Consider the following 18,918-nt stretch of genomic DNA (forward strand, 5'->3'; position numbering starts at 1 on the left):
CTTGATCATAGATTGGTCAAGCGGATGGACTTCAACCTTCTATAAGTAATTGTATGGAGCATCAAATAACGATCTACTTGAGATAACTTAATGAGCATCAAATAATTATTCGCTTAATTTGTGTCAGTTTATACTTATTTGTGTGGTTTAGAATGATCATTTCATAAATTGAAATAATGAAAATTAAAGAGAACAACGGTACTCCAGAGCACTCAATAACTTTCTAAGTCACTGTGTTATCCTGAGGAATCATATTGAAAGTTTGAATATATGGTGACATGGGGTTGCTTCAATCCACTTGTTGTTTGCCGACAATGAAAACAAGGCTTTTGTGCAGTGGCCTCAGAAAGACAGATACAAAGCACTGTTTGCCTATCCTGATTGAGATTGAATGCGATGCATATCTGCATCACTCTGTTCATCTCATTCGCTTCATCCATCCATGCCAGGCCAGCACTTTCTTACTTGATCGAACGATCATTCTTCACTATTTTACTTTAAATTATCTTTCGGGAACAAAAGATCCTCACCCAATCATCCAAATTATTTTTCATTGAAAAAAAAATCATCCAAATTTGATTGACTCGGTCAACTCCAAAATAGATGACCTGGCATTATTGGTGTTTTGACTTTCTTCAATAAGAAGACATCACGATCGAGTAAGATGACCAACGATCATATCTGACGCACCATTTGTTTTCATACGTATTGAAGCCGTAAATTGTGAGATATATATATATATATATATATATATATATATATATATTGGTATGACTAATAATGCATGAGCTTTTTATTCTGTAGCTGAGATTGGTATAGAGAGCAATTACTAAGTACCAAGTACTATATCAGTCTATCATATAAAGCACAATTTAAGAAAGAACTATTCGTACATACGTACTCCAATCTTGTCCTAAAAGCTAGCTGACGTTATTATCAATAATTTGATACAAGCTTACTCATTCCTTGTTGTGAACTTGTGATAATAATTTACAGAAAAGAGTGAAGGATAAATATCAATGAAAAGCAAAAGTAGTGGCCCTCGTAAACGTACCCAAATAGAAAAAAAAATAGAAAATAGGGTCCAAAACTGGATGGAGTAGTTCAGAACTTCAGATCGATATTAAGAAGATATACCCAGAAGCTCTTCCAAATAGTCAGCACCAAGATCTTCAAAGACCACCACATTTTCCAGAACATCATCATAATCGCACTTCTGAACGTCCTTCTTCTTTTTGTTTGTCGCTGATTTCCTCTTCATGGAGTGCCTTTTCTTCAAGGCCAACACCGGAGATGAGCCCTCGTCGAAACCGTAGTTCATGTCTACGAGCGATTGGTAAACAACGTCAGCCGGAAAATTAAGTACGGCCAAAGTGCCCCGCATTGCAAATGCAGCTTGGTCGTAAGCTAGCGCTGCCTCCTCGGCTGTATCAAAGGTTCCCAACCAGACTCTCACGCCGTTTCGGGTTGAATCCCTTATCTCCGCCGCGTACTTCCCCCATGGTCTCCGCCGGACTCCTCTAAATGCCATCTCGTCCTTCATGGTCTCCTCCTCTTCCATGGCGGCGCTGGAGTTCACTTCTTCATGATCTTTTATATGGTTTGGGGTACTGGTGGCGTCGGAGGAGTCTCCGGCGCCAGCCTGAGCAAGAACTCCGTAAAGAACCATTTCTTCAGAGTCGTTCTCGTTGAAAGGTAGCTGAGCGGGTTGTTGAACTTGATTGTAACTCCGATCGAAATTGAACATATCCCAGGAGGGCTCAGAATCCAGAGAGCTGAACGAAGAGCAAGACTCAAAAGAAAATTCCGAGTAAGGGTTTCGGAGGAATGAAGAGTCCATTTCGAAACCGGAATAGATGATGATGAACTTGTTTGATCTTCTCTGATAATTCGAAGTAGCTGGCTAGTGAGTGGTGTAGTCTGGTATGGTATGTTGTTGGAAATGATCGTTCGAGCGGATTTGGGACTTTATATAGAGGCAAATATAGGAGGGAAGTGATAAAAGTGTATATAAAACTAATTGGTAATAGAATTGACTCAAAATTTTATAAACTCCCATGTTAGGTCTTATTTTCTCATGTGAGATGTATAATTTCAACACGTTTTCGTACGTGTGGCGAATTCTTAAGTCATACACGTGGACAACATTTTAGGTGGCTATTTGAGCTTCACATATGAATGCGGCTAACCCGCTCTGATGTTATAGTAAATTAATCTAAAATTTACATTAAAAATCAATTAATAATAAATAAAGTGATTCAAACTTTTATAAACTCAAAAGACTGTCAAGAATGACTAGCACCAGTAAAGGCATGTGTTTAAACAAAATATGAGGCTAAAGAACTGAAAATAATGGTGAAAGGGATTGAAAGTAGTTTTGAATGAGATGAATATATAATGAAGGGAGGGGACGATGCAGAACTCTAGGTCGTTAATGGGTCCGAGAATGATCGAAGTTAATCCACGTGGGTCAAAGAGATCATGGAACATGGCGGCCAAGTCAGGTCGGGTTTAGAATTCGATTCAATTCAATTCAATTTTTTGTCTTTGACGTCATCGGCTTAATCATCGAGTTTATTTTAGGGCAACGTCCCTCATCGCCATTGATGTGTCTTCCATACGTAGGTCATCGGCCACTGTTGTGTCCTATTTGTATTCGATCACCTAAATGCTCATAACTATTTATAATGAAAAATGTTTTACTGTCATCAAATTTGACGTCATAATCCTATGTGACACAACACATCACCATTCTACGTCAATAATTAAAATATTACAAAATTTTATTTTTACATAAACAAACAATCATATCCTTGTAAATAATTTAATTTTTATCATTTATTTATTCAAGATGATTTCAACAATAACGGATAATTAATTACCAAAACAAAAGAATCTTACCAAAAAGTTTTCCTCTAATTGAATTAATCAATTTTTTTTGAATTTGTGTATCCTCTTAATTAAGAATCTTACCAAAAAAATCTCATTTTTCTGTCACTAAGTATGTCAATAAATTTTTCAAATTTAATTAATGAGTTTTTCAGTTTCTAATTTTTTTTTATATTTACGAATTATATTAATGGATATAATTATGACTACAATTACCATATATTCTCTATTGAATTATTAATTAGATTACAAAAATATCTAACAAAATTATTTAGGATACACACGTCTATATTTTTATCAGATGAATTTAATTTTGAAAATATTTTTTGCGCACACACACACTGACACACATATATATTTTAAGCATACTTTCGTAAATATTAAATTTTTAACTGTAATTTAGAATCATTATCGTGATGAAAAAAGAAATGATATAAAAATAACCACAAAATATAATTTTTATAAGATCTAGAGCCGTTGAATTAACAAATATATAATTGTCTTTTCATTTAAAAATAAACATTTAATAATTATTTTAATTACTGACGTGACAAAATAACAATGCATGCCACATACGTTAAATCTAGCGCCACAATGTGGCGCCCTAGTAGTGCTCGTTTATAATATGGTATTGGATTCACGGGACATCAATTTCTTTGCAACTAGTATATATGTCAGAGCCAAAATTATTGGATATCGAGTTTTAAGAAATGTTGTTTAGCTATAGGCGCACTTTCATTATTTATAATTCTACCATTGTATAGTCGTAATATGAATTAGTAATACGGGGTTCCACCTATATGAATGTGAACCTAATTCTCGATCTATTCTTCCGGTGAGTGAACGTTGACGTAGTAGTAGTAGCTAGCAGTAGTTAACTCAAACAAATCTATTAGGTTTCTTTGTCTGCAACGTAGAGATCGATATAGGGTACGTGAGTTACATGGTGCATAGATTCCAGTTGATTTTCCATGCCACATAAATCAAGTACTAATTAATTGTTTCTATATTTGAACAATATGCGCATCATATATACGATATGCATGATCGAGTGGTCATTTTTTGTTAATGTTTTGTTATTATTGAGAAATATATACAGTAGCGGGAGAGTTTGTCATATAGTTGATGTGTGCTTCGATTCTGGGAAAAATTTGCGTAAAACTTAATTTGTACGTGCGCGTCCGAACTCTTTCTTATTTGTATATTTTAGGAATACAAATATATGATTTTAACTGTTTAAAAGTTTAGTTTAACAATAAAGATAAATTTTATAAAAAATCAATGCAAACAAAAATCGTTACTCAGTCGATTGCATGAAACAAATGAACAGTCATAATGAAAGTTAGTAGTCTCATGATCAGTCATCAATTTATTTGATGCAATCAACTATGAAAACAATTTTTATTTAGATTAATTTTTTAAAAAGATGATCTTTATTGATTTATTTAACTTTTGAACGGTTTTAATTTTTTATTTACATTGTAAAAAGTAAAAAAATAAAAATGAATTCGGATGCGCATGTACATATTAAGTTGTACGCAAGTTTTTTCCTTTGATTCTAATAATAATGCAGGTTCGAACTTACATGGGGCATAATTAGTCCAATTTGGACACATTTTGTGAAAGAGACGTTGCATAAAATTAACATGTGGTATGAAATTGGTTGCGTCTTTACGTGATTGCGGATATATTAAGGGCAGATTGAAATCGTGCAATAGAGAATAAGATCGAGTCTGAATTTTTACTACAAAAACTTTCATATTTGACGGCTTAATGACGTGCATTTCAAACCATATTGAGAGCAAAATTTTCAAAGGTGACGACTGGCTAGATGAGATTTGAGATATACAACCACTTCAGATTTTGATCGATTTTCTCATTGATTTGATTTATAAAAATTATGTGCTGTCCCAGCAAAAATGGAGATTTCAAAATTATCACGTCGTATAGCAAGCAAGTGGCCATGTTGGAAGAAACGGATCGAGCTGTCTCTTTCTTATAAATTTCTGCTTTATGAAACTCTGCTGCTGGAGTTTGATGCTCAACTCCAAAACATAAATAATAAATCCTCAAAATTAAATTAAAGAGCAATATTACATGCAAACGCATATATGGCAATATCATATATAAATCAAAGAAAATGGCAAACGAAATGGTACAACTGCTTGTTCTGGATGTATACAAGCGAACTTTTACAATGGCAGGGCAGGTTCTGCTACCTCTAGCTCCGGTGCCGTCGCCAGCACTACTAAAATGGCTTGCTAAAGCAGTAAAAACATATTGTACGAGCACTCTCTCACATCGGGAAATAGAAACAACACTTCCCCCAATGCGCTTATAAAAACAGTTAGAAACCTCCTAAAGGGTAACATACTCCTAAGTCTTTAATCTACAAACTTTCGTCCCGCTCCAGATCTAACTTAAGCTTCAGAAAATCATAGGTCAGCGCACCGCTAGTCCTTGACTTTAACCCCGATTTTGTGTAGGTTAATTGGACCAGAGGTTGAATACAAGATCCGTGAACAAGACCCCATATTTTGTACTCGCAACAATTTATATACAAGTTTTGGGACGCAAGGGTCTTAGAACTTGGAGCAAGATTAGTATAGTTTTTATTGCTCAAAAGGGGTAAAGGTTTAGGTGCCATGTCTAGTCTTCACACAACGACTAGACACAAGTAATTATCGATAAATAATATAAGACATCGTCACATGAAATGGAACGAAGGGTAGTTCTGACTGATATATAGTAAGTCTCAAAATATAGAGTGATGACTTGTATAAAATTAGATCATAGATTAGTAAAAAAAAATTATTTCAACATAAAGGACAAACTGACTCCAAGTAATAGAGTATCTTATTAGCAGTTTGTGTTATACACTATTATACACAACCAATATATAGTGACTCACTGACTCTAGAAAGTTAAACTACATCGGAAAAAAGATATTTAATAAGTACATAAACAAGTAAAATTATTTTTCTTTGAAAAAGTGAAATAAAATATTTAGTACACATTGATAAATAAATAAATTATTAAATTTCATCGGTTTTAAGACTATTAGTGTATAGAGGTTTTACTGTAAAGTCTATGTCCTTCACCAGTTGACTTGCTTCACTCTACCAAAAATACAGAAAGAAAAATCTATGCAATAAATTTCAGTAGCTGAAATACTGAACTATCTAGGATCAGACCGGGATCGATCAGCTTGGTCATAATATATTGGCTATCACGAAGACACAAGCAGTGATTCATTACTACTTCAACCACACTACTGCTCAAAACGGACCTCATACGTTCACGGTAATTAATTTAGTCATGCATCATTCCCAGCTAGGAAGCAAAACTCGCCAATTGAAAAATATTTAGATATTTGGATCAATGCTAACCAAAAGAAGAGGTCGTCAATCAATGCATATCTCATCAGATATCCCAATCCAATTCAACACGCGCGTTGTTATAAACTTAGAGAAAACAGCAGTTTCCAGTAATTCCCAACACTCAAATCATGGCTAAGAATCAAATTGTCTAGCTCCATTGAAATTGGAAGAAAACAGAAAGAGAGGTACATATATTTGCAACTTGGTAGCTATATCTAGTGCAGTACACTCTTTGTAGCTTTGGTTTAATAATAAGTGCATGAACCTTGCCGAGCTGTACATATATGTCATTCAATTGAAGTATTTGAAGCATAGCTATGGCTTCACTATGATTCGTACTAGTGTATAACGTCTATCACTTGGTTCATTTCCCTCGTGGGCAACTGAGCACATAGCTATGCAAGTATGCGTATATCTATAGTGATACGTCGCTCGCCACTTGCATCATGATCGAGTTCACCACCATACATATGTCCATATGTATAAATACATTTTTTTGTAGAATGATTGACTATAAACGATAGATCGAAACTGAGTTTGAAAGTGATTTCAAACATCAAAACTGTAAATGTAGTTGAATTGGTAAGGCTACACTCGACAGACACTGATAAATATCGATATACAGAGATATCAAGCATGTGGTGCATTGTATCAAGCCAAAGTGTCACCGTTCATTATAATTACCTTCAATGGAAGCATAGACCAAAACTCAAAAGAAATAAATGAAACAGAAAAAAAAAACAGACAACGAATATCGAGTCAAATAATAATGGAGTAGTAGTTATATCAAGTTTCAGTCGTTTTCTTTTCCTTTTCTTTTTTAGAAAAGGAAAAATATATATCACCAAACAAAATTACAACAAATAGAACACTCGGTGGTGGAATAAGATTTCTCGCATTCTGTCCGATCAAACACTGCTAGTCACAAGACTATCGCAAAAACAATAGATATGAGCCAAGAAAACGCAATCATGAACCAATCAATTCTTATTCCAGAAGTAGTCAATAGTCTACTCACCGCTAATCTCAAGAAGAGAATCGCTTAAATAGCATCACATACCAAAACGTTCAGCATATTTGCATAGACAACCTCCTCATTACATTGACACCCATAAAAGAACCGACTTTTAAATAATCTCTGAAAATGACATGCACCATAAACATGTGCACTCAATGACACGACCAAACTGACACACTAAACCCTCAAAGAGGGACAAAAAAACCAACAAAAAAACCTGGGCCAACAGACCCAAGCCTACTTAAGACAACCTAGTAGACTCATCCTAGGCCCAAAAGGACCCAGGCCCACCTCCATGGATTCCAAGACCAATCGTCCAAAAAGTCAACCGACAGTCGCTGCCACCTTCTAGTTGTAGAGCCACCAACCCGATGTCAACGCCGTCCACCGCCATCATCACCACCCAAGTCGTTGATAACCTCACCGCCCATCTAGATTCAAACCAACAAAGAGAACTGCCAAAGATCCGACCCGAGTTGGAAGAGAACCCAGACAAATCGTTTGATGCCTCCGCTCCCCATATCCCAAATTCACTCCAGGCCTCTAGCGCCATATTCCCACTGTAGACACAGGCTAGTAACTCATGAACAACACCAAATATAGCACAGTCGTCGAATCAATACCACTGCAAATTGGAAAACAAAGAGCACACATCGTCGACCAAACCTGGAGGAACCAATCTCGTGTGATCCACCACCACAACCCCCTTTGCTAGGCCACCATATGATCCACCATAACTCCCATCCGGTAGCGCGTCCGGGGTGGCAGCGTCACCGGAAGGAGAGAAAACTCAAAACTTTGAAACCCTAGGAAGACCAGATTTTACGTAGCAGAAAAACAAAAAATTTCTAATACAATAAAACCTCTATAAATTAATATGTTCGGGACTAAGAAAATTTATTATTTTAGCGAGATATTAATATATTAATTTATCGATTAATTAATAACTTATTAATGTATCAAGGTATAATAACTATTTTTCTTTCACTTTTTCAAAGAACAAAAGTTTTACTTTTTGTTGACGCACCATATTGTTGGATGTATCACATATATTGTTTTTCAATTGTTCGATATATTGTATTATTTTATTTGATGATAATTAAATTAACAATTTTTTTTGAAAGAAATCCTCATAAATGTAAAATTTATTATATAAACTATGCCCTTATTAATTTATATTATCTTAAAAATTTAACAAAATATTAATTTAACATGTTAGTCACGAGTCAGGACCGGCAAAAAATATTATTTTAGCGAGTTTATTAATTAATCAGATATTAAATAAACAAAATTCTACTGTATTTGTCGTTTGAATTTTTATCAAGTTTCAGTGCTTTGGTGGTCTTCAAATCCAAATCTTTGAATCTTTATATTTCGCTGCACTAGAGCACGGGTATTGTTATTAGTTGCTATCTTTAACTTTGTATGTCCCATGTTTCTATTATACTATTTAATCACCCAATTAGCAAGATATTTTTATACTCTCACTACATGGTGACTGTGTTTTCAAAAGCTTGGTCAGGCTAATATATTTTTATAGTGTTGTGAATGGGAAGAAGGCTATGATTGCTAAAGGAGTACCTGACTTCATAAAAGGTTGGTCAAAATCAAAGCTTCGATCAAGGAAGAACTCTTCCAGAAGTATTTAGAAAAGTCTTCCGAAGTTCAAACCTTCACTATTACATAAGAAATTCCGGTCAAAAGTTTCAAGGTGGTGAAGTGAACGGTGAATGTGTGGTACGTGACGGATGTTTTTATCGACTCTGCATTCAGTTCTGTAAAAAAAAAAAAAAAAAGTAGTTCCACTCATCTTTGTTAACAAACTACTAACCAGAAATCTCAAACTTAACATACGTTAAAATTCAAATACTGTTTAATTTATGATGACAACAATGTCCACACACAAACGAAAGAAGCAGAAAGTAAAACCCACATTTGAACCAAACCACCCAGCACTAGCACAATCCCACATCCATTAATCTCTGCTCATTTGAATTCGAATTTGACTAAGATATAAGACTCTGTTTTGCTTGAAAATTGGTGGAGTTGTTATTTTATGTGTGTACTAATAATTTGGAAATTTTGGTGAATTTCTATGGAGTGGTTAACTCGTGATGAATTTTTCAAGTTAGGTACTCACTGCTGCACCTTCTTTTGGTGTTCTACGTTTCTGTTATTAACTCTTGTTAAGTATATTGGATTATGCTGGTGTTCTGCCTTGTGTTAATATGTGTTGTGTACAATTTCAGGTTCTGCTGAAAAGGAAGGTAAGGCTTAGACATGACTGAAGCCTGAACTAAGAAGCATATGAGTTTTTGCTCTAGATCTAACTACTCAACTTTGTAATCTAACGTTGGTCTCTAAAGGAGTGGGTTTTTGTCTCCACATTTTTTATCATGCTAACTTCTATTTGACAGGGCTTGTAAATCCTTTGTAATTTTCCAAGAAGAACAAAATTAATAACAAAATCATCATGGTGCACAAGAAATGGATACATTAAGAATCATGATTGCTCAAAGTTTGATGAATACACGTGTATGAATATTTATGTATTTACATGATCCTAATTAAAATTAAGTTATCAATATAAGAATATATTTATTTAAGATAATTTTAAATAATTGGATGTCATATATTTTCAAGCAAAACTCAAATTGACCCAAAATTATCTTACATGCCCAAATTGGTCATTTGACAAATTAAAAGCATAAGTCAGTTTGAGTTTACCAAACGCTCTGTCATAACTTCTGCTACTAACAGCCACTTATATAAGCTAATTTACCAAATAGTTAGTTATTTTACTTATCAGCCACTTATTCTAAAAAATCAGCATAAGCTAATTTTTTTTATAAGCCTAGTTGTACCAAACACAGCCATACTTACTCATATTGATCACTTATAGTCGAGTTTTCTTGTGTCTAGCTTTTTATCAAATCGGAGTTCTAATGGGGTTATATGAACATCGGAGTCTAATGGACTATACATAGAACAAGAAAATCAATATCCGGCCGCGGTTGCTACCCTTGACGTCAGTGACGGATATACATACCCAAATTGGTCACTACTAGCTGAGTTGTCTTGCTTTGATTGTTCTATTTATCAAATTGTAGTTTTGAAGCTCTAACTATGAATATCAACAATCACGTTCACACGGTCAGTTACTGACTGTGAAATTCATGTTCAACCACCATTAGATGTAAATCTAAAGGTGAGGAGAATCTTTTTAAAATTAAGTTATTTTGTTTTCAACCCTTAGATTTACATCTAATGGTGGTTGGACATTAATTCTACGGTCAGCTACTAACCGTATGAACGAGATTGTGAATAGAAAAATCAAAAACTCATATTACTACAATACTACCTTTGTCAATACTCGTGTTCTTCTCGTTTGTCAATAGTTGTGAAACGACATTACATCGATCAGTACTCTATTATTAGTTGGAGCAAATAGATTTTGGTGACCGCTAGCTCCTCTCAACCCCCCGGCCGTTTACCAGCGATAAGGCCATAACCATGCACCTTTGCCAAGAAAACATGGTATAATTAGGAGATTTGAAAAGACCACCTTGTGAGTGCATGCTACTATTAGAGTCAAATTCCTTTGATTGACTATGAAAGGGTAAGACCGTAAGAGTTTCGATTTAGATAATAGTTTCCCGACTGCGGAGGTACGTTCCAATTTTCCATCACTTTCACTTGGCATGGAACTTGGTCAAAATTTTCACAGTACTGGTGAAGTAAGATAGATTTATTTAGTACTAGCTAGGGTTAAGTTATTGATTCCACTAGTTGAACCGTATGATTCTTGGGAGGAAAAGAGATCCAATCCAAATTGGTGTAGTTCACTGATAGAGCAATGAGCCAATGCAAAGTAAGACCTATTAAGGATGATAATTTGTACAAAATAATGATAAACAACAATGAGTTCACAAAGTGGTGACAAACAACAATGAGTCAATGGCCAAATTTTTTCTCGCTTTCTAATAATGCTCCAATTTCACTGCTCTTATCCTCCAGTTAAACAGTATTTTTTTATATGAAGCATTAACAGATCGCAAGGAATTTACTTCCGGGAAACAGTAGGTCGTTAACAGTACGTATCTAAGAGCTTCACATTCTAGTGCGACTAGGCTAGGGCTAGAGATGGGGTTGACACTTCAATCACATTCACCCAATACAAGTTTACAACAGAACATTGATTATTCCTTGATCGACAAAGCTTCCGTGGTTAGACCGGTCGATTTTCTCTTTCAAGCTGTTCGCAACAAGACTGATGCCGGCAGTGCCGTAAGCTTTGAAAAGTCGGCGCCGGTGGCAAGCTAGTGTTTTCCGGTGAGCTATATAACACACACACAGACTGTTGTGAAGTTAGTGATGTTGTAGGTGATCACTCATTTTAGGGTTTAGTGATGGCGACGAAGATGTTGCGAAATTGGGCTGGGCCAGAAACAAACTCAAGTCCAGCCCACAGAAATGTTTTAACAGAATTGAACCAACTAGTTCCACTGTCCCAACTGAAAGTGAGAAGCTATCATCATCTTCAATTCTTCATCATCTTCTTAGAGAGATAAGGGAAGAGACCAAATCTCTCCTCTGCTATCCACTTCCATTCTCCACCATGCTTTCCTTAACTTCAACCACCCTCAAACCCACCTTCTCTCCCTTCACCTCCACCTCCACCTCCACCACCTTCCTCAGCCCTCACCCACCTTCCCTCCACCACTCCAAACCTTCCCCTAAACCCATCTCAGCCTCCATCCAAAACCTCCCCTCTGCCTCTAAAGAACCCACAAAACAAGTCTACCAACCTTTCCGGCCGCCCCCATCTCCGATCCCGGAGAAGTACCGCTCCCTCGACGCCAATGGCCGCCTCGACATCCTCGCCAACCGTCTCGGCCTCTGGTACGAGTACGCCCCGTTGATCCCTTCGCTTCTCCAACAAGGCTTCACGCCTCCCAACATTGAGGAAATGACAGGCATCAACGGAGTCGAGCAGAACCGCCTTGTCGTGGCGGCGCAAGTGAGGGAGTCTCTCATTCACTCCAACACCGACCCGGAAATCGTGGCCGAGTTCGACACCGGAGGTTCGGAGTTGCTGTACGAGATTAGGCTGCTGAGTGTTCAGCAGCGGGCGGCGGCGGCGAGGTTCATTGTGGAGAAGAAGCTTGATTCCAAAGGAGCTGGGGACTTGGCTCGTGCGACCAAGGACTTCCCAAGGAGGCGTGGGGATAAGGGTTGGGAGAGCTTTGATTATACTCACCCTGGAGATTGCTTGGGGTTTATGTACTATAGGCAAGCTAGGGAGTATAAGAATCCTAGTGAAGCTAGGACTGCGGCGTTGGAGGAGGCTTTGAAGGTTGTGGGGACTGAGATTGCGAGGAGTGTGATTGTCAAGGAGTTGGAGGGGGAGAGTGGTGGGAGTGGGGAGGAGGAAGGGGATGTTGTGGCGGCGGTGAAGGTTCCCGTGGTGAGGCTGAAGTTGGGGGAGGTGGCAGAGTCAACTAGGGTAGTGCTATTGCCAGTTTGTAAGGCGGAGGAGAAGGATAAGGAGGTAATGGAGGCGCCGTGGGAGTGTGCGAGTGAGGGGGACTTTGGAGTGGTGGCGGCGGAGAAGGGGTGGAAGAGGTGGGTGGTGCTGCCGGGGTGGGAGCCAGTTGTGGGATTAGCAAAGGGAGGAGTGGTGGTTTCGTTTAGTGATGCGAGGGTGTTGCCGTGGAAGGTGAATAGGTGGTACAAGGAGGAGCCGATATTGGTGGTGGCGGATAGGAGCAAGAAGGAGGTAGCAGCCGATGATGGGTTTTACTTGGCGGCCGTGGATGGGGAGGGTTTGGGGTTTAAGGTTGAGAGGGGATCGGCATTGAAGGAAGCCGGAGTGAAGGAGAGTTTGGGGACTGTGGTGTTGATAGTGAGGCCACCTAAAGATGATACAGAAAATGAATTGGCTGAGGAAGATTGGGAGTGAAGGAATGTGAGGATTTTGTAGCTGTGAATCTTTGTAACAAGTTACAATGGAGATTTATACAGTTTAGATATAAGAATTTCAGTAATGTTGGACACATGAGATGAGGTTTAGATCAATGCTCAAGACAGGGTTTTTTCCCCTCTCCTTGCTTCTTTAGCCTTGATGGCCATGTTGTTGTAATTTCCAGAGTTTTGATCTTTTTGTAGGAGGGTTTACTCTGTATGTTGATCTTACATTTGATTAATGTATAAGCAATATTTATGACTTCACAATCCACTGTGATTTTAATTCGTTCTCATTCATGATCTGTTTGTGAGCCGTCTTCGATACGTGAAAAACTGATGGTATCATTCTCCCTGAGACAAACAATGATCACCTATTTGCAGAAGGTTGTTGATCTATTGTGACAAGACGTTGCTTGAACTACATAATATGCTTACAAATTTTCTTCATGTACATATGACATAGTAGTTAAGTTTACCTGGTTTATGGATGTGTGAATTAATTTTCTACAATATCTCATTTTTTAATTCAATCCTTCAACCATCATCCCTTTCATCATATAGCATCAAGGAGTCGTCATTTCTATATACCCTAACTCTAGTTTAGGCTTCTGAGGAGGTAGCCAGGCAAAGCCAGCTACTGTAGTATATAAAAACAAAATCAAAATAACAACACCGTGACTTGATAAACATGTTGATCTACAACTGATCATGCACACAGCGACTTAATAATATGTTCACCTGGATTGCATGATTAAAGTTTAACCAAACATATCTTCCATGACAACACTGATATGACACCCTTATTGATGATCCACTAAGATGTATCGCATGGTTTGTGCCAATCACGGTACAATTTGATTACGAGGAGCTACGAAACCAATTTGCCTGTGCATACATGAAAGCCCTTATCCCTCCAAAGCTGCACGCCCCATTGTCAAGTATGCTGCTTCAGAGGCATGACCGCATGACCAAAGTGGCAAACAATGCATGTGAATTTGGCACGGCAGACTGTTGGAAATGCTCAAGTATATATGATTTTCTAGCATAGGCTCGCAAATTTGCCGTAGTCGGAATCATTTGGTTTGTCGCTAAATTGCCATACTATTGTGCAAAGTGATTATCTTGTAAGGCAGCTGGACATGGTTTTCATGAGTATTTCTGCTATATCTTTTGATCTTGGCTGTAAAGATTTTCAAGCAAGTAGGCAAATGCTATAGGTGAGCCATCATGGAATGGGAAGCATGGGGTGACCGTTTACGCCGAGGGATTATTTATGAGGTATTTGTCACTACTTTGAGCTGGAATCCCCAAATGTCATATGTTGCATCAAACGCCTTCTAGACTCTAATAGATAACAGACTGCTTTGCTATGTAGCAAACAAGAAAACTGGAATGCGATTAAACAAGTAAACAACACAACATCCAATAGTAGAAATCACAAGATGATCCAAACTACATGTATTATTCAAGATAATTCAACATGTGTTCTACTTTGCTTTACAAGAGCATTCTAATTTAAAGAGTGATATACTGCTGTTCAAACATCAGTTCTCTGTTATCTGTCCACAATCTTCAATAACCACAGGTTCTGTTGTAGTTCCTGAATCTGAACCAACCTTCTCCATCTTCTGAACAACGCTATAACCATCAACCACTTTCCCAAACACAACATGCTTTCCATCAAGCCACGAGGTTCTCTCTGTGCAAATGAAGAACTGAGAACCGTTAGTGTTTGCTCCAGAATTTGCCATGGACAGAATTCCAGGTCCTGTATGCTTCAACTTGAAGTTTTCATCAGTAAACTTTTCACCATAGATGGACTCTCCTCCAGTTCCATTACCCCTTGTGAAATCTCCACCTTGACACATGAAATTTGGGATAATGCGGTGAAACTTAGAGCCCTTGTAGTGCAATGGCTTCCCAGATATTCCAATCCCCTTCTCGCCAGTGCAAAGAGCTCGGAAGTTCTCAGCAGTCTTTGGTGTAACATCAGCAAACAACTCCATTACAACGCGACCTGCCTTCATCCTTCCAATCAGGATATCAAAGAAAACCTTTGGATTCGACATTGTGTTCAGATCTAAGAACCTGCTTAAACACAGAGAGTTAGCACCCCCACTGGACTCAAACCAACCAAACAATACCAAACCTATCACTACTGCATTGAAATCAAAACACTGGATTGCTCTAACTAAAATAATACTTCAGAAAGACAATACAAGATCAGCAAATCACAAACAACAGTATATAATACATGATTATAAAGACAGACCGATTCACAAGCCCAGGTATTCTCAACAAGTCACTCAAACCCCCCAATAAAAAAAAATAAAAAAAGATTCAATCCTTAGGAAACCTTTCATCAATCTTAATACAAATTAGGCAACCAGTCAGGAAATGTTCATCGTTCAACACTGAAAACCTTTTGCTTTCAAAGAAAAGGTTAACACTGTCACTCCATTTAGACCAACCAAGCAGTACTAAGCTAATCACTACTGCATCAAAATCAAACATATTGGATCATGTTAATCACACACACACAACACTTCAGAATAGACAATACCAATCTCATACTTTCCTTATAATGATAAGCTCATCTCACACAACATAACGCATGAAAAAGTAACAACAAATTGGAAAGGAAACAAACGCAACAAAGCAAAGATTCAATCTTCCACAAACCATATTCATCAATCTCAATAGAAAGGATTCAAACTTCAGCTGATAAGTAAGGTCATGTTCATCATTCTAGCAAAGCATCCTCAAGACTGAAAATTTACACAAAATTTACCAAGAGGATATTCAATATCAAGAATGATAATACAATTTCTATATCGCACAAGTATTGAGCGCATGGGTGTTTCAATAAAATCACCCACAAGCCTTCGATATGTGCTTTTTGATCCTACAGAACACTAAAAACAACAGTCTATAAATAAAAGAGATGGGTCTTCAGAAACAACATACCTGACAGTATGAGAGTTGGCTTGGAGTTGCAAACTGAACTGAGATGAATGACCAAGGTCTTATGGTTAAGTTTATATAGGCTCAGGGGATAGGGGTTTAGGGTTTTGGAAATTTATTTGCAAAACCAACCTTCTTCTCTCGTTTATTTTCTTAATAAACCCCAAATCTTTTGGTTTTTACTACATAGCACATTTTGGGTATATATATAGCTGTTAATCCACAGTTCTTTGCTTCCAATGAAACCAAAGTATGGTCACAACCAGACCTCATCTCCTATCATCTTCTTCCCTCCTTCCTCTGACAATTCAAAAACTCCAACAACCAATTCTTCCCTCCAAATTCAAACTCAACCACACCCCAAAACCAAACCCAAACACACCTAAACACCAAACTAGCACTACTTCTTGTTTTACTCCCAGCCTTGATCAAACCCAGCAAATCCATGCCCACATGATCAAAACCCAATTTGACCACACCCTTCAAATCCCACTCTATCCGCTCCAAACCCACATAAGCCCCTCAGCTCAGTACAACTTCCTTATAACATCTTACATCAAGAACAACCACCCCAACATTGCGCTCAAATTATACACCCAAATGAGGAGAATGGGCACCCATGTAGACAACTTCACCATCCCATCAGTCCTCAAAGCCTGTGGCCAATCCTCTGTTGAGCTACTAGGGAGAGAGATTCATGGTTTCGCGCTAAAGGGCGGTTTGGATAGTGATGCTTTCGTGTGTAATGCGTTGATCAGAATGTATAGTGAATGTGGGAGCTTGGAGTTGGCACGCCTAGTATTTGATGTAATGAGTGAGAGAGATGTGGTTTCTTGGAGTACCATGATTAATAGCTATGTGAGGAACAGGGGGTTTGGTGAGGCATTGGAACTCATAAGGGAGATGCATTGCTTGCAAGTGAAGCCTAGTGAGGTTGCTATGATAAGCATGGTTGGTCTGTTTGCTGACATTGCTGATGTGAAGATGGCGAAAGCAATGCATGCTTATGTAGCGAGGAATAGTGGCAATGCGAAGCTGGTGGTTCCTGTGACTACTGCTTTGGTAGATATGTATGTCAAGTGTGGGAATTTGGGTTATGCAAGAAGGTTGTTTCATGGACTGGCTGAGAAAAGTGTTGTTTCATGGACCGCGATGATAGCTGGGTGCATTCGTTGCAATGAGGTGGAAGAGGGGGTGAGACTTTTCAAGAGAATGCTGGAGGAGAGAAAGTTTCCTAATGAGATTACAATGTTGAGTTTGATAATCGAGTCGGGGACTGTTGGAGCTCTGGAGTTGGGGAAGTGGCTGCATGCTTATGTTTTGAGAAATGGGTTTGTCATGTCTTTGGCTTTGGCCACTGCTTTGGTTGATATGTATGGGAAGTGTGGTGAAGCCGAATACGCCAGGGCTGTGTTTGAGAGCATGGAGGACAAAGATGTGATGATTTGGAGTGCTATGATCTCGGCTTATGCACGTACCAATTGCACTAATCAGGCTTCAGAGCTCTTTGCCAGGATGAAGGATAGTGGAATAAGGCCAAACCAAGTTACAATGGTTAGCCTTATCTCACTATGTGCAGAAGTAGGAGCCCTTGATCTCGGCAAATGGGTTCATTCTTACATAAACTGGCAGCGGATAGAAGTTGATGTGATACTAAGAACGGCTCTAGTGGACATGTATTCAAAATGTGGGGAGATAGATGTGGCTCTTAGGCTGTTTAACGAAGCCAGAAATCGAGATAGTCAGATGTGGAATGTCATGATCACCGGACTCGCTATGCATGGTTGTGGGAAACAAGCTTTAGAACTCTTTGAAGAAATGCAGAGACGAGGTGTTGAGCCTAACGACGTCACATTTATAGGGCTACTTCATGCTTGTAGCCATGCTGGGCTGGTGGCAGAAGGAAGGCAAGTTTTCGATAAAATGTTGCATGACTTTGGCTTGGCTCCAAAGATTGAGCACTACGGATGCATGGTGGATTTGCTAGGCCGAGCTGGGAAGCTCATTGAGGCTTACGAGTTTATCAAAAGCATGCCCCTCAAGCCTAACGCAATTGTTTTGGGTTCATTGCTTGCTGCCTGCAAAACACATAAGAATCCCAACTTGGCTGAAGAGGCAGCAAGACAACTTCTTGAGATGGAACCTCAAAATTGCGGTTATGAAATTCTGATGTCAAACATCTATGCAGCATCAAACAGATGGACTGATGTTGCTGGGGTCAGAAAAGCTCTGAAAGATAAAGGAACCAAGAAGGAACCAGGTCTCAGCTCAATTGAAGTAAACGGCACAGTTCATGACTTCATGATGGGTGATAAAACACACCCGCAGACGAGGGAAATCTATGAAATGCTAGCTGAGATGATCAAGAAGCTAAAAGAGACTGGATACACTCCAAATACATCTGTGGTTTTGCAGAACATAGATGAGGAAGAGAAAGAAACCGCACTAAACTATCATAGTGAGAAACTGGCCATGGCATTTGGTCTAATCAGTACTGCTGCAGGTACCCCAATTCGGATTGTAAAGAATCTCCGAGTTTGTGATGACTGTCACACAGCAACAAAGCTGTTATCAAAGATATACGGCAGAGTACTGATAGTAAGGGATCGTAACCGTTTTCACCACTTCATCGAAGGAACTTGTTCTTGTGGTGACTACTGGTAATAAAGTGTAACAAAATCTAATGCGTTTGAGATTAAT

General features: G+C 38.2%; 4 protein-coding genes across 4 annotated transcripts; 2 read left to right on the top strand and 2 right to left on the bottom strand.

Annotated features, from left to right (window-relative positions):
• Window positions 1-950: 950 nt before the first annotated feature.
• On the bottom strand, window positions 951-1,920 carry LOC126799512 (ethylene-response factor C3-like). Its single transcript, XM_050526727.1, has one exon. The coding sequence runs from the start codon at window positions 1,838-1,840 to the stop codon at window positions 1,124-1,126; it is 717 nt and encodes a 238-aa protein (XP_050382684.1). The 5' UTR covers window positions 1,841-1,920; the 3' UTR covers window positions 951-1,123.
• A 9,917-nt stretch (window positions 1,921-11,837) lies between these two features.
• Window positions 11,838-13,521, top strand: LOC126799506 (rubisco accumulation factor 1.1, chloroplastic-like). Its single transcript, XM_050526719.1, has one exon. It carries the CDS (start codon window positions 11,906-11,908, stop codon window positions 13,247-13,249), a length of 1,344 nt encoding a protein of 447 aa, XP_050382676.1. The 5' UTR covers window positions 11,838-11,905; the 3' UTR covers window positions 13,250-13,521.
• Window positions 13,522-14,659: 1,138 nt separating this feature from the next.
• On the bottom strand, window positions 14,660-16,374 carry LOC126799513 (peptidyl-prolyl cis-trans isomerase CYP19-3). Its single transcript, XM_050526728.1, has 2 exons — window positions 16,222-16,374; window positions 14,660-15,342 (listed from the first exon to the last, which is right to left on the bottom strand). The coding sequence occupies exon 2, from the start codon at window positions 15,321-15,323 to the stop codon at window positions 14,799-14,801; it is 525 nt and encodes a 174-aa protein (XP_050382685.1). The 5' UTR covers window positions 15,324-15,342; window positions 16,222-16,374; the 3' UTR covers window positions 14,660-14,798.
• A 96-nt stretch (window positions 16,375-16,470) lies between these two features.
• On the top strand, window positions 16,471-18,882 carry LOC126800418 (pentatricopeptide repeat-containing protein At2g02980, chloroplastic-like). The gene has a single exon (XM_050527788.1). It carries the CDS (start codon window positions 16,471-16,473, stop codon window positions 18,880-18,882), a length of 2,412 nt encoding a protein of 803 aa, XP_050383745.1.
• The last annotated feature ends 36 nt before the right edge of the window (window positions 18,883-18,918 follow it).

This window comes from Argentina anserina, chromosome 6 (genome assembly GCF_933775445.1).
Source record: "Argentina anserina chromosome 6, drPotAnse1.1, whole genome shotgun sequence".
Taxonomy (NCBI): Eukaryota; Viridiplantae; Streptophyta; class Magnoliopsida; order Rosales; family Rosaceae; genus Argentina; species Argentina anserina.